Raw genomic sequence first — 13307 nt, 5'->3', positions numbered from 1 at the left:
TTGGGAAATAGTGACAAGATTACAGGTGGGGTGTGAGGTAGATTCGGATCACAAATCAGTAGCAGTATGGTTGAACAAAGGGGGTGGTGGTGAGAGAAGAGGGACAATAGCGGAGGAAGAGAGGTGGGTGGAAAAGACGGATTAGTCGGAAGAGGCAAGAAAAGAGTTTTGAAGTAGGACGGAGGAGGTAGAAATAGGTAGGGGGCAATAGATAAAGAGGTCGAAAAGTTGACAAAAAGAATTAAGATATGGAAGTAAGGGTGAGAAAAGTAAAAAGAGGGGCAGAAGAAAAAGGAGTATAATGGGATGGGGACTGTAGGAAGATGAGGGAGGAGATAGAAAAATTATTAAGAGACTGGAAAAGAGGAAGAAAACACAAAGAAAATCATAAGAGAAGAAAGGAGTATAAAGAAAAGTGTGAGGAAAAAAGAAAAAAAAAGAGAAATCTGCTGAAAGAGGCAAGAGAGGCGAGAACAGAGAAGCAGGTGTGGGAAGTAATAAACAAGGAAAGGAGAAAAAGGGTAGAAATTATTTAGGAGATAACATTAGAGGAGTGGGATAAATACTTTGGGGAGATTTTAGATGGAATGGAATACAAACGAAGGCTAGGAGAAGGAGAGGAGGGAGAGCAGGGGTCGAAGGGGGAAGTAGAGAAAAAGAAGGAGATAGGATGGGAGGAAGTAGAGAGAGTGCTGAAAGGGCTAAAAAAAGGTAAAGCGGCGGAAGAGGACGAGATAAGAAATAAAGTGTGGAGTTATGGGGGAAGTGGTTTAAGAAAGGCGTTATGGGAGAGTATGGAAAGAAGAGGGTTTTCCAGAGGCGTGGAAGAACGGAGTAGTCGTTCCGATAGCGAAAAAGAGGGGCAAAAGAGGTGAGTGAGCATAAAGGGACGCGTCGATATTAGCAGATAGGTTGAGGGAAGAGATGGTGGAGAAGGGGATGATCCCAGAAAGCTAAGCAGGGTTTAGGAAGAGGAGAGGAGTGGTGGACAACATTTTCACACTGAATTATGCGATAAGGAAGCGATTAAAGAGGAAAAAGAAGGTAGTGGTTGCTTTTGTAGATCCAAGGGCAGCATTTGATTCAGTGGATAGGAGGGTTTTTGGAAGATGTCTGAAAGATCTAGGGGTGAGTGAGAGATTAGAAAAGAAAATCATGGAAATATACGAGAAAACAAGGAGTGTAGTGAGGGTGGAGAAAAGATACGGATGGAAATTTTGGACAGCGAAAGGGGTAAACGGAAAAATTGACAGAGCCGATCAGGATTTAAACTTGAAACCTTTCGTTTTCTACATAACCATTTCCGTAACATTCCTGCCCGCCTTCGACAAGAGAATTGTCGAATACGTTGGGTCAGGGTCCGTAGGTAGGATACACAGCTTGGCTATAGGTCGTTTGTAGGTGGACGTTGAAGTTCGCAGGGTGACGACTCTGGTCAAACCATCGGGTCCAGGGTGCAATTGGGTGACCCTGGCGAGAGGCCACTTTCCAGGAGGATAGCGCTCATCTGTAATCAAAACTAGTGAACCCTCTTTTATTTCGTTAGTAGGATGGTGCCACTTAGAGATGGCTTGATATCGCTGCAAACACTCCGAGGACCACCTCGTCCAGAAGTGTTCTACGGTTTGGCGAAGTAACTGCCAACGAGTAAGTCGTGACAGGGGCTCATTAGCTAGATTGGGTTCCGGTATGACAGTCGGTGCGTGTCCCATCAAAAAATGCCCTGGAGTTAAAGCGGCATAGTCGTTGACATCGTCGTTGAACGGACAAAGAGGTCGAAAGTTTAATACGGCCTCAATCTGTATAGTGATAGTGGTCATCTCCTCATAGGTAAGGACTTTCTCCCCTAGGACTCGTTTCAGGTGAAATTTAACTGATTTCACAGCCGCTTCCCATTTTCCACCGAAATGAGGAGCAGATGGAGGGTTGAACCTCCACTCGGTATCGTCATTAGCCAGAAGGGAGGCGATGTCACCAAGTTCGTGTTGAAATAGACGTTTCAACTCAGCGTTGGCTCCCATAAAATTTGTACCGCAGTCACTCCACAAGATGGAGCATATACCTCGTCTTCCGCTAAAGCGTTTGTAGGCAGCTATAAACGCTTATGTAGTATAATCCGTAACTACTTCGATGTGTACGGCAGATGTCGCGAGGCAGACGAATATAGCCAAGTAGCCTTTGTAGGACTTTGCTGCCCGCCCTCTCCACGTCTTCAACGTCACGGGTCCGGCATAGTCGAGGCCTGAATGGGAGAAGGGCCTCGCTGGGTTCACTCTTACGGAGGGAAGTTGGCCCATCATTTGTTTTGCTCGAATGCCGCGGTACCGAACACAACGTCCGCATCTTAATATGTGGGATCGTATTGGCGCCCTTCCGCCAATTATCCAGAAATTCTCACGCAGGAGGCTCAAAGTCACTTGGGTGCCTTCGTGAAGTGATCTTCTGTGAGTATCTTCAATGACGAGCGTGGTCAATGGTGACCTCCTAGGTAGAATAAACGGGTGCTTGGCTTCCATATCAATCTGGGCAAAATAAAGACGGCCACCTACTCGAAGCAGACCGTCCCGGTCGATAAATGGAGTGAGTCGATTCAAGAAATTTGACTTTGGTAACCGTTCTCCTTTAACTAAGAGTCGTATCTCCTTGTGGAACCATGTTCGTTGTACAATTCGCACCCATAAATCACGGCTTTGCTGGATCTCAATTGGAGTTAATGGATAATTAGAAGGAGAAGACTGAGTTACTTTACGCAAGCAGTTTACAAATCGGCGACATGTCGCAGTGACACGCAGTAATCTAGTAAGAGAGGAATACTTGCGTAATAGCTCCCAGCATGGAGGCAGACTTACTAAAGCATTCATAACATAACCAGGACGCTCCTCCATATCTATGTCTGATGTCGATCTGTATTCCGTATAAGGCCAAGAAGCTTGCGATTCGGATAACCATTTTGGTCCCTTCCACCAAAGGTCAAGGTGGAACAGTTTATCCGCTTTTAGGCCTCGTGTTGCAAGATCAGCGGGGTTTTGTTTGCCCGGTACGAAACGCCACGATCCATTGGGCAAAAGTTCTTGTATGGCGGACACGCAATTCCTAACAAAATCCTTCCAGCGCGATGGGTTAGCAGTTATCCACTTAATCGTTGCCTCTGAATCTGACCAACAGAATACCAGTGCTTCGAGTAACTCGAGAGCTTTTACCACTTTTGCTATTAATCGCGCTAGGAGGAGAGCTGCAGTAAGCTCAAGTCGCGGAATGGTGAGCCGCTTAAAAGGCGCAACTTTGGTCTTTGAGCACACCAGTTGTACTGAAAATGTATTGTCGCCATTCGGAATCCTTATGTACACCGCCGCCGCCATGGCTAGTTGAGATGCGTCCGAAAATCCATGAATTTCAATCCTCGAAGTATCGCAACGAAAAACACCGAGCCATCTCGGTATAGAGAGGGGTTCGAGCTGTAATAGTTGTTGTCGAAACGCAGTCCATCTCTCTTGTAAAGTGACAGGAATCAGCTCGTCCCATCCAGTCTTCAACAGCCATAGCTCCTGCAATATGATTTTCGCTCTTATTATAATAGGCGAAATCAGCTCTAGAGGATCATACAACTTGGCTATGTCCGAGGCAATTGCTCTCTTCGTGAAGGTGATATTGCCTGGAACTGTGGAAAAAAAATGCAGAGTGTCAGAAAATGGCCCCAAACGAGACCCAGAAGCTTGCAAAAGGTAGGATCGATTTCTATGTCGGTAGGTCCCCCTTCTTCCGAGTTAGGGAGAAGATCAGGATAGTTGCTACTCCATTCATGCAAGGGAAATCCTCCTGCTTCGCAAAGCCCCTTCACTTGCTGTATAATATCCTTAGCTTCTAATGTCGTATCAGATCCTCCATAAATGTTGTCGACGAATCTGCCCTTCTTCATAGGAATGATCGCTTTAGGAAAACGATGACCTTCCTCTTTCACCAGTTGCTCTAGAGCTCTCAACGCCAAGAAGGGTGCACATCGTAGTCCGTATGTCACTGTGGTAAGGCAGTAGGCGAGAAGCTGTTGTTCCGATCCGATCCATAATATTCTCTGTAGGTTCCAATCGTCCTGGTGCAGCTATCTGACGGAACATTTTAACTATACTTACTATCCGTAGAGAAGAGAACCTTATGGGTACGTATCCAAAGCAGAATATCGCATATGTCAATTTGAAGCTTGGCACCGGCGTGTAGAATATCGTTTAGCGAGAGGCCATTGCTGGTAGGGCTGGATCCGTTAAAAACCACCCTGAGTTTTGTGGTTCGATTATTCTCTCGTAGTACCCCATGATGTGGGAGATAATTCACCACAGAAGTCTGATCGGAGGAGGCGTCAACCTCTTTCATGTGACCCATCTTCAAATACTCATCTAGAAAGTTTCCGTAAAGTTGTTGAAAAGTACTTTGATTTGAGAATCGTTGAAACAGGTTCTTAAGACAACCGAGAGCCTTTGCTTTAGAGTCCCCCAAAACCGACGGATTGATTTTTAGAGGGAGGCGAACCACATATCTGCCCGTTGCATCTCGTGAATAGGTCGTTAGAAAGTGTCGTTCGCACTCCTCTTCCTCCTCAGTTAACTCTGCTGTAGTCGACTTAGGAATTTCTTCTTGTGTCCAAAATCTGGAAAGAAGATCTTGTAATTCTTGATCCGGTGAACAATGATGTGCATGCGCTGAAACAGGTGTCTCGGCTGCTGACATAGGGCCACAAAGGACTCATCCGAAGATGGTTTGCTCCGCCGTAGGCGAGGAAGAATCGCCTGGTATCATGCCTTGTCGTATCACGCCATGAAAATTGTCTGATCCTATTATGACCTGTATTGTTCCAGAGACGTAGTATTCCGGATCGGCTAACTGGAGTCCTGAAATATGAGGCCAGGTTGGAGCACTAACGCTGCACGATGGTAACTTCGCCGTAAGACGTGGCAATATGAAGGCTCGTATTTGACATTGTAACGCTGAGTCATGAATGGAGTGCAGTTGTATGAAAACACTCCCCTTTGTATGTCCGGAATAAGTGCCACCAATTCCGAGAAGCGGTATTGATGCGGCCGTCCTAGTGAGTTGGGCTCGTTGCACTAGATCTTCCGTGATGAAAGATAACTCTGATTCCTGATCGATCAATAAACGCACCGGATGGAAATTCCCGTTACTCTTCCTTACCAAAGCTCTACTCGTCGCAAGTAAAGTAAGCTTTCTCGTACGATTTGCCTGTTCGGTTTGGTGTGCACATGTCTTTAATTGTCAGTCAATAGTTACTGATGGATCTGACTTCTCCTCAGATTGATTGGCCGGTTTTGCCGGCGTACTAGTAGGTGTGGTTAAAGTTTCTCGTTGATTCTCGTGAAGAGTCGTATGATGCTTTTTCCCGCATTTTAGGCATCGCGTCACGGAGGTGCACTTCTTAACTAGGTGAAGTGCGAGGCAATTGAAGCATCTTTTATGTCTGATGACAATCTCCTTACGCTGTTTAGCCGTCTTCGATTGATAACGTTCACATTTTGCTAGATAGTGCAATGATCCGCATAAAGGGCAAGCAGACGCTGCGGTATGCGCCGCGACCTTCGAATAAGGTTTTCCTGAAGTGGAAGCAGCCGACGGTCTTTGAGTCATATTTGGATTGAGATTCTCCATAGCTCGTGTTCGTCCAGTGAGAAATTCCTCAAATTGTTCGAGGGTTGGATAAGTAGTAGAGGATCCTTGCTTGACCTCCCATGCTTCTCGTGATTCAAGATCAAGCAACTTCACGACTTGGTGAAGCAATAACGGATCCCATTTATCTACCGCACATCCCAGTGAGCGAAGAGCCGCAGTCGTCTCCGATACAGTGGTCATAAAATTTCGAAGGCCTATTGCATTCTTCGTCTTGAGTGGCTTCAGACTCGTTATCTTGTCTAATTGCGCCTCGATCAAAAATCGTGTATTCTCATACCTCGATACCAAACAAAGTCCACGCAATTAAGAAGTTGTCGCCGGAGACAGACAGATTGCCTATCATTCGTGCGGCTTCATCTTTAACGCATGTTTTCAGGTAATGCATTTTTTCGACATCCGTCAGATGCAAGTTATATTTTATCATAGAGGTAAAAGTGTCATGAAACGTTCTCCAGGTTGGGTAGTCTCCGGAGAAAATCGGCAGCTGAATGCGCGGTAATGCACTGCGTGGCAGTTGCGATGTGGACGCCCCTTGTTGCGGTGTGGAAGCCCCTTGTGGCGGTGGGGACGCCCCTTGATCTAAAAGCGACGATCTGGAATGTCGATCCGCTGTATCAAATTCTTCTAGCTGGGTGAATAACATGGCACGAGCATAAACATAGAAGGCTTGACAGCGTTCGTATATGCGTTCTCTCAAGTAAGAATGGTCTCTCAGATCCTCGCTGGCGGATAGGCATAGGTTTTCATGCTTTTCTTGAAATTTATTCCAATTCTGCTCAAGCATATCCAGGCGAGCACTGATCAGATGTCGATTCGATCGATCAGCACTCATATTGTCTTTATCCGTCTCGTTCTGTATAAGTGCAAATCGACTCCGTTGCAGAGCGATCCGTCCTTCTATATTTTCTATCTTGCAATGTAGAATTCAGCGTGAAAACAACTTTAAGCTCTGACGCGGTGATATCCGGCTCGAAGGACCATAAAATGTTCAGGTTATAACTAAATTCTCACTCTGGTTCCGCGTCGCTTACCGTACCTTTCAAAATAAATAGTCAAAGTTAACTACTTTTATTCACACACATACATTGCAAAATAAATAACATTAAACATATCAATACATAGATTATGTAACGTAATATCAGGATATCAACATTAAAATAAATGAACATATGAGTAATCGTCTACAATGCACGTTAAAATACTCTTTTGTTAGAATCATGTCATTAATATATAATACTTATTCGGCAACGGCGATGGTCGCGATTGCCTGCCGATTGCAATATGCGATTGTAATATGGCGAACAGCCGCTCGCTATTAATACAGAAATACCGTACGCATCGGAGAGCCGGATTATTGTTTTCTCTCCTTACCGTACCTGTATAGGTGTGGAGTGAAATGACGGGTGGAAGGATATAACGCAAGCCGGGCACCTTCGCAAAGGCGGACAAGCGTGTTGTCGACTTGTCGCCCTCTCTCTCTCTCTCTCTCTCTCTCTCTCTCTCTCTCTCTCTCTTAAGTTGCTGCCCACTATCGTACGCAAGTAAGGTACCGGCAAATACTTGTAGCTGCCCTTTGACTGTACGCTAGGTACTTGGCAATGGCAAGGTGCCCCTTGTAATGCAGGTTGCTGCCCTTAGTCGTACGCACGGTACCGGCAATTCCAAAGTAGTCTCACACCACTCACGAGACGACCACACGCTACGACTCAACCGACCAAGATGACAAAAGCGCGCCAGAACCCGTGTCGCTCGCTCCCCCGCGACGACTACGCCGCCCTGGTCTCTCAGTCGATAGATTACCGTCGCTCAATCCTCGACGTCGATAACAGCAACCATTTCCGTAACAAATACCAAGACAATTATATATAACGATTTCAGATGGTACGACGACTTTTTTATTTTTTAAGTTAATGCTGAATGGAAAAGTCTATAAGCATATTGCGGACAAGATGATGCCTAATCAGGATACAGCCACGAAAAAGAAAGATATGCGCATGGCAGGGAAATTAACGCTATTCACAGGCTTTGTATGCACATTTAGTAACAACAAGGATTATTCTTTGAAATGGCCTTTATTAGTAACAACAAGGACAATTCTTTGAAATGGGCTCTGTCTTAAAATGGCATCAATTGAAGTGAATCCACTGCTGAGTGCTGAAATTATACGATTTTATCCGTCACAACGAATAGACTAAGAAGAATGCTTTTTCCAGTCGATGGTTTCGAATGTTGCTGACGTATCTATTTCGTTGCAAATGCATCATTATGAAATAATGATCGGTAGTAAATGAAAGATATGTGAATTAAAAAGATGTGTACATTAACTAAACAGTATCTTTGTATGAGTACAAACTATCTTCATCTAATTTTTTAGTGACAATGTCCGAATAATTTGCGTTAGTATTTCTGTGTAAAAAAATATGACGATTATATTACAGTATATCTGACGATTTTAACATAATTATAGAGGTAGGGTGTCTAAATTGTTATCGTTCCATCCATATGCAGCTTTTATATTATTCGGATAGTATCGATATTTTATGCTGCTTAGAAACAAGTAAAAAGTATTTTAAGACACTTGTATCGTTTCCAGAATATAAAAACTTGTGTTTAGATTACAGATATACGTTTTGGGTACTGACGTATCTATTTCGTTGCAAATGTATTATTATGAAATGATGATCGGTAGTAAATGAGAAATATGTGAATTAAAAATATGTACATTACCTAACCCTTCATCTGATTTTTTAATTTTAGTAGCGACAATGTCCGAATAATTTTGCGTTAGTATTCCTGTGTAAAAAAAATATGACGCTTATACGATTATATTACAGTATATCTGAAAAATGTTAGAAAATGAAACAATTGTTTAAAGGTATCTTGTATATCATAGCATCTATTTGCTTCGCCTGTTAATGACGCGTAAGATAGTATAATCATTAAAGTAATATTTCTTAAATGTGTACATTTCATACTTAATTTTATTTCATAAATACTATCACATTTATTCCTACGAATCGTTCTCATTTATTACGTTATTATGAGGTAGGATATGTAAATTATTACCGTTCCATCCAAATGTAGCTTTTATAGTATTATTTATTGTATCGATACCTTAAGCTGTTTATATAAAAGTAAAAAGTATTTTAAGACGAGAAAAAATTATAGAGATAGAAAAAGTAGAAAGAAGGAGAGAGAAGGAACAATATAGAGAAAAGTATAATATATTATAAAAATATTTATTATATTGCAAATATATTTAAATTTATATATTAGTTAATTTCTTTATATATACTACCGCTCATTAATTTCAATATACAACAGATTCGTTTATTTCTCTATAAAGGATGAACATCATGATACGTGTTTTGCACAGAAATGAATGCACTTGCTGTTATAAACATTTCACTTGCATGCATCGCATTTTTATATAAATAATATATAAAAATGCAATACATGCAAGTGTTTATAACAGCAAATGTATTCATTTCTGTACAAAACATATGTATCATGTTCATCCTTTACAGAGAAATTAACAAATATAGGGGTATATTGAAATTAATGAGCGGTAGTGTATATAAAAAAGTTAACTAATATATAAATTTAAATATATTAGTTAAGAGATGGAGAGATGGGAGGAAGGAAGGGCAGGGAGAAGTGAAAAAGGAAGGAAAGTGGGAGATAGAAAAAAGAGATAAAGCAATGGAAGCGAAGGTAAGAGAGCTAAAAAGGTGGAGAGAGTTAGAAGAGAGAGACAGAAGGAGAAACAATGTAGTAATGAAAGGGGTGGAGGTAGAGGAGGGAAAGCGAAAGAAAGCGGTAGAGAAGCTATGGCTAGAGATGGGGAAGGAAGGAGGAATAAAGGAGGTAAAAGAGATAGGAAGAAAAACGGGGAAAGAGAAGATGGTTTTAGTTAGGTTAAAAGATAGAGTAAGAAAAAGAGAAGCAATGCAGAAGAAGAATGTGTTGAAAGGGAGGATGAAAAGAATAAAGAATGACATGACCTTGAAGGAAAGCATCAAAGAAAAATGCAATGGAGCCTGGAGAGGATAGCTGAGAAAAAGAGAAGGAATAGAAGGAGAAATTGGGTAAAGTACGGAAAGATTTGGATAGAAGGGAAAAGGTGGAGTTGGGATAAAGAAAAAAGTCCTGATAGATTAAAGGGGAAATGAGAGAGAGAAATAAAAAAAAGGAGATGGGAGAAAGAGGAACAGAGGAGAAGGGAAAGAGTAGAAGAAAGGGAGACGGAAAAATGAAATGGAAAGGTAGTGAGGAGGGAGGAGAAACGATGAGAGGAGAGGGCGGAGAGAAGAAGGAAGAGAGGTAGAGAAGGGAGGAAGAGAGTGTGGTGAGGCTGAGGAGAAGGGAGAAAGGAGTCAGAGAGAGTAGAGTGTGGAAAGTAAAAAGGAGTAAAAGAGGGGAAGAAGAGGGGGGAGGGGGAAGAAAGGAATGCAGGAGGGAGGAGGAGGGGAAGGAACAGAAAGGAAGCCCAAAGATAGGCTTTTGGGATGTAGCGGGAGTGAAGGGAAAACGGGAAGGGTTTTAGGAAAGAATAAAAAAGTGGGATGTCGTGGGGTTGGTGGAAACACGGCTGAAATAGGAGGAACGAGAGAAGATAAAAAATAACGTGCTAAAGGAGTTCAACTGAAGGATACAGGGTGTAAAGAAAAAAAGAATTGGAAGAAGAGGAAGAGCAATAGGTGGGATAATGATGGGAGTCAGAAAGGGGTTAGAAGAGGAAGAAGAATGGATAAAAGAGGAGGGTTTAATGATTAGAGAAGTAAGATGGAAGAAGGAGAAATGGAGATTGGCAACAATTTACGTAAGCGGCAACTTGAACATGATAATGGGTAAGATAAAATCGGTGAAGGAGGAGAAAGGGAGAAAAAAAAGATGGATAGTGGGGGGCGATTTTAATGCGAGAACAGGGGAGACAGGAGCGCTGGAAGATGGAGAAGAGGGAGTTGAAAGAAAATCGAAAAATAAAATGATAAATAGGCAGGGGGAAAGGTTGATTAGATGGGTTGAAGAGGAAGGGTGGGGAATTATGAACGGAGCAAAGGAGGGGTGAATTTACAGGAGAAAGGGGGGAAACAATGATCAATTACGCGAAAGGAGATAGAAAGGCTTGGAAAGAATGACAAGATTGGAGGTTAGGTAGATTCGGATCATGCACCAATCAGTAGCAGTACGGGTGGACAAAGGGGGGTTGGTGAGAGGAGAGTGACAATAGCGGAGGTAGAGAGGTGGGTGGAAAAGACGGACTGGTCGGAAGAAACGAGAGAGGAGTTTAGAAAAAGAATGGTGGAGGTAAAAAGGTAGGGGGGGGGGGCAATAGATAAAGAGGTCAAAAAGTTGATAAAGAGAATTAGGATGGAAGTAAGGGTGAGAAGAGTAAAAAGAGAAGCAGAAAAAAAATGGAGTATGGTGGGATGGGGACTGTAGGAAGAAGAGGGAGGAGATAGAAAAGTTATTAAGAAACTGGAAAAGAGGAAAAAACACAAAAGGAGATTATAAAAAAAGAAAGAAAAAGTATAAAGAAATGTGTGAGAGGAAAAAGGAAGAAAAAAAGAGAAATCTGCTGGAAGAGGTAAGAGAGGCGAGGACAGAGAAGCAGGTGTGGAAATAATAATCAAGGAAAGGAGAAAAAGGGTAGAAATTAATAAGAAGATAACAATAGAGGAGTGAGATAAATACTTTAGGGAGATGTTAGAATTAAGGAACGGAATACAAGCGAAGGCTAGGAGAAGGAGAGGAGGGAGAGCAGGGTCGGAGGGGGAAGTAGAGAAAGGAGAGAAGATAGGATGGGAAGAGGTAGAGAGAGTGCTGAAAGGGCTGAAAAAAAATTAACAAGCACAGTAACAACTGTGCCGCAATTAACACGTAGAACTACGTCTATTAGAATAGAACATAACCAACGAAGAGCGAAAACATTTAGCAACCAACGAAGAGATCGCACTATCCAAAATTTCCTATATTAAAAAATTTTCGAAAAATCGATGAAGTATTAAGAGAACATAACCAACGATGAGCGAAAAGCTACATCGAAATCTTTCAAAAACTATATAATAAAGTATATTTTCCTTTAATACTTTTCGAGAACAAACCCATATCGAAAAATTAACCACGAAAACATTTAGCTTACATCGAGAGCTTTCAAAAACTATATAATAAAGTATATTTTTCTTTAATACTTTTCGAGAAAAAGAAAACGTTGCATGAAAACGTTGCAGTCATACCCCCATACCCCCCGAGAAAGACGTAGTTCTACGTCAAAAGTAAAGCGGCGGGAGAGGACGTGATAGAAAATAAATGTATATCCATAAATGTATATCCATAAACTTTTATTTCAATTATCATTTCCTTACTTGCCAACATTGTGATATTTTAAGTGTATTAATTATATAATGAGCTACAAATTTATTAAAATTTGAAAATTTCAAAGGAATTGGAGAGAGTGCTTTTATACTACATATTTAACTTTCAGAATACTCTGTATTTATGTTTTCTATTACTATTAATTAATATTATTTTTAAAATTAAAAAGATCAAAACTATTATTATTAGTTGTACCTATAATACACATAGTACATATATTATGTAAGAGAAAGGGGAAAAAGGTGACGAATTGTTAATTTCTCTAAACTAATAACAGATAAAGAGTCGATGCTGAACATTAAATGCGTTAGATAATAATGAATAATTTATTTGCAGTTTGATTTCAATCTGTTTACAAAAACATATAATAGGGTAACTCCGGTATATACGCCGCAGCTAAGGGAAACTTAATTTATCGAATACTATTTACTATGCTTAAGGCAAATGAATTATACTAATACAAACTTTATACTGTCTATTATTAGAAACATAAAATATTGATTTTTTGTATTTAATAAAAAAAACTTAGAAACACTTGCATTTTTGCCATATATCAGAATAAGGGTGGGTTATATGACATTCATGGGTAAAATGTAAGCCTTATAAATAATTACAAACAATGTTTATAAATAAGGCAATAAAATATCATAATAAGTTATAAAATGTGTGTAAGAAGTTTATTAAAATGTAAGAATGATAAACAAATTATAAAACAAAAAAATTTTCAAAAAAAAATAAAAGAACGATAGGTGCATTAAAGATTATTGTTATACTATTTAAAAAGAGAAGGAAAAACACATAGGAGATTTCGAGTTTTACAAAGTATCCGTACTATGGCCTAAATCCCGCATGCTAACTTGCCGTATATCCTAAACACAGGAGGGATATACAAGATATTAAGTTAAACAAAAAATACAAGAGCTGTGCACTTGTATTTTGCTGTATTCCATCATTTTGAGGAGGGAAGACAAAAGAAAGCAGTAGAGAAGCTATGGCTGGAGATGGGGAGGAACGAGGAATAAAGGAGGTAAAAGAGATAGAAAGAAAGACGGGGAAAGAGAAGATGGTTTTAGTTAGGTTAAAAGATAGAGTAAGAAAAAGAGAAGCAATGCAGAAGAAGAATGTGTTGAAAGGGAGGATAAAAAGAATAAAGAATGACATGACCTTGAAGGAAAGCATCAAAGAAAAATGCAATGGAGCCTGGAGAGGATAGCTGAGAAAAAGAGAAGGAATAGAAGGAGAAATTGGGTAAAGTA

At 40.8% G+C, this 13307-nt stretch overlaps 2 protein-coding genes across 2 annotated transcripts; both read right to left on the bottom strand.

The window, feature by feature from the left end:
- Positions 1–2102: 2102 nt before the first annotated feature.
- Positions 2103–4719, bottom strand: LOC112454648. The gene is made up of 3 exons (XM_025016149.1): positions 4147–4719; positions 3706–4096; positions 2103–3658 (listed from the first exon to the last, which is right to left on the bottom strand). Exons 1-3 carry the CDS (start codon positions 4717–4719, stop codon positions 2103–2105), a joined length of 2520 nt encoding a protein of 839 aa, XP_024871917.1.
- Positions 4720–5944: 1225 nt separating this feature from the next.
- Positions 5945–6505, bottom strand: LOC112454647. The gene has a single exon (XM_025016148.1). The coding sequence runs from the start codon at positions 6503–6505 to the stop codon at positions 5945–5947; it is 561 nt and encodes a 186-aa protein (XP_024871916.1).
- Between the last annotated feature and the right edge of the window lie 6802 nt (positions 6506–13307).

The sequence above is a fragment of the Temnothorax curvispinosus genome, unplaced genomic scaffold, assembly GCF_003070985.1.
Source record: "Temnothorax curvispinosus isolate PA1 unplaced genomic scaffold, ASM307098v1 QBEX01005208.1, whole genome shotgun sequence".
NCBI classification, from domain to species: domain Eukaryota; kingdom Metazoa; phylum Arthropoda; class Insecta; order Hymenoptera; family Formicidae; genus Temnothorax; species Temnothorax curvispinosus.
The sequence above is the reverse complement of the archived record's forward strand: the minus strand, read 5'-3'. Positions and strand labels throughout refer to the sequence as shown.

Bases quoted from the DNA above. Each gene is read 5' to 3' on its own strand.
- LOC112454648 (XM_025016149.1), bottom strand. From the start codon at position 4,719: ATGTCAGCAGCCGAGACACCTGTTTCAGCGCATGCACATCATTGTTCA. The intron at 4,097-4,146 runs GTTCTCTTCTCT...TCCGTCAGATAG, and splicing joins TTTGGATACGTACCCATAAG to CTGCACCAGGACGATTGGAA. The intron at 3,659-3,705 runs GTCTCGTTTGGG...TTTTTTCCACAG, and splicing joins TACCTTTTGCAAGCTTCTGG to TTCCAGGCAATATCACCTTC.
- LOC112454647 (XM_025016148.1), bottom strand. From the start codon at position 6,505: ATGAGTGCTGATCGATCGAATCGACATCTGATCAGTGCTCGCCTGGAT.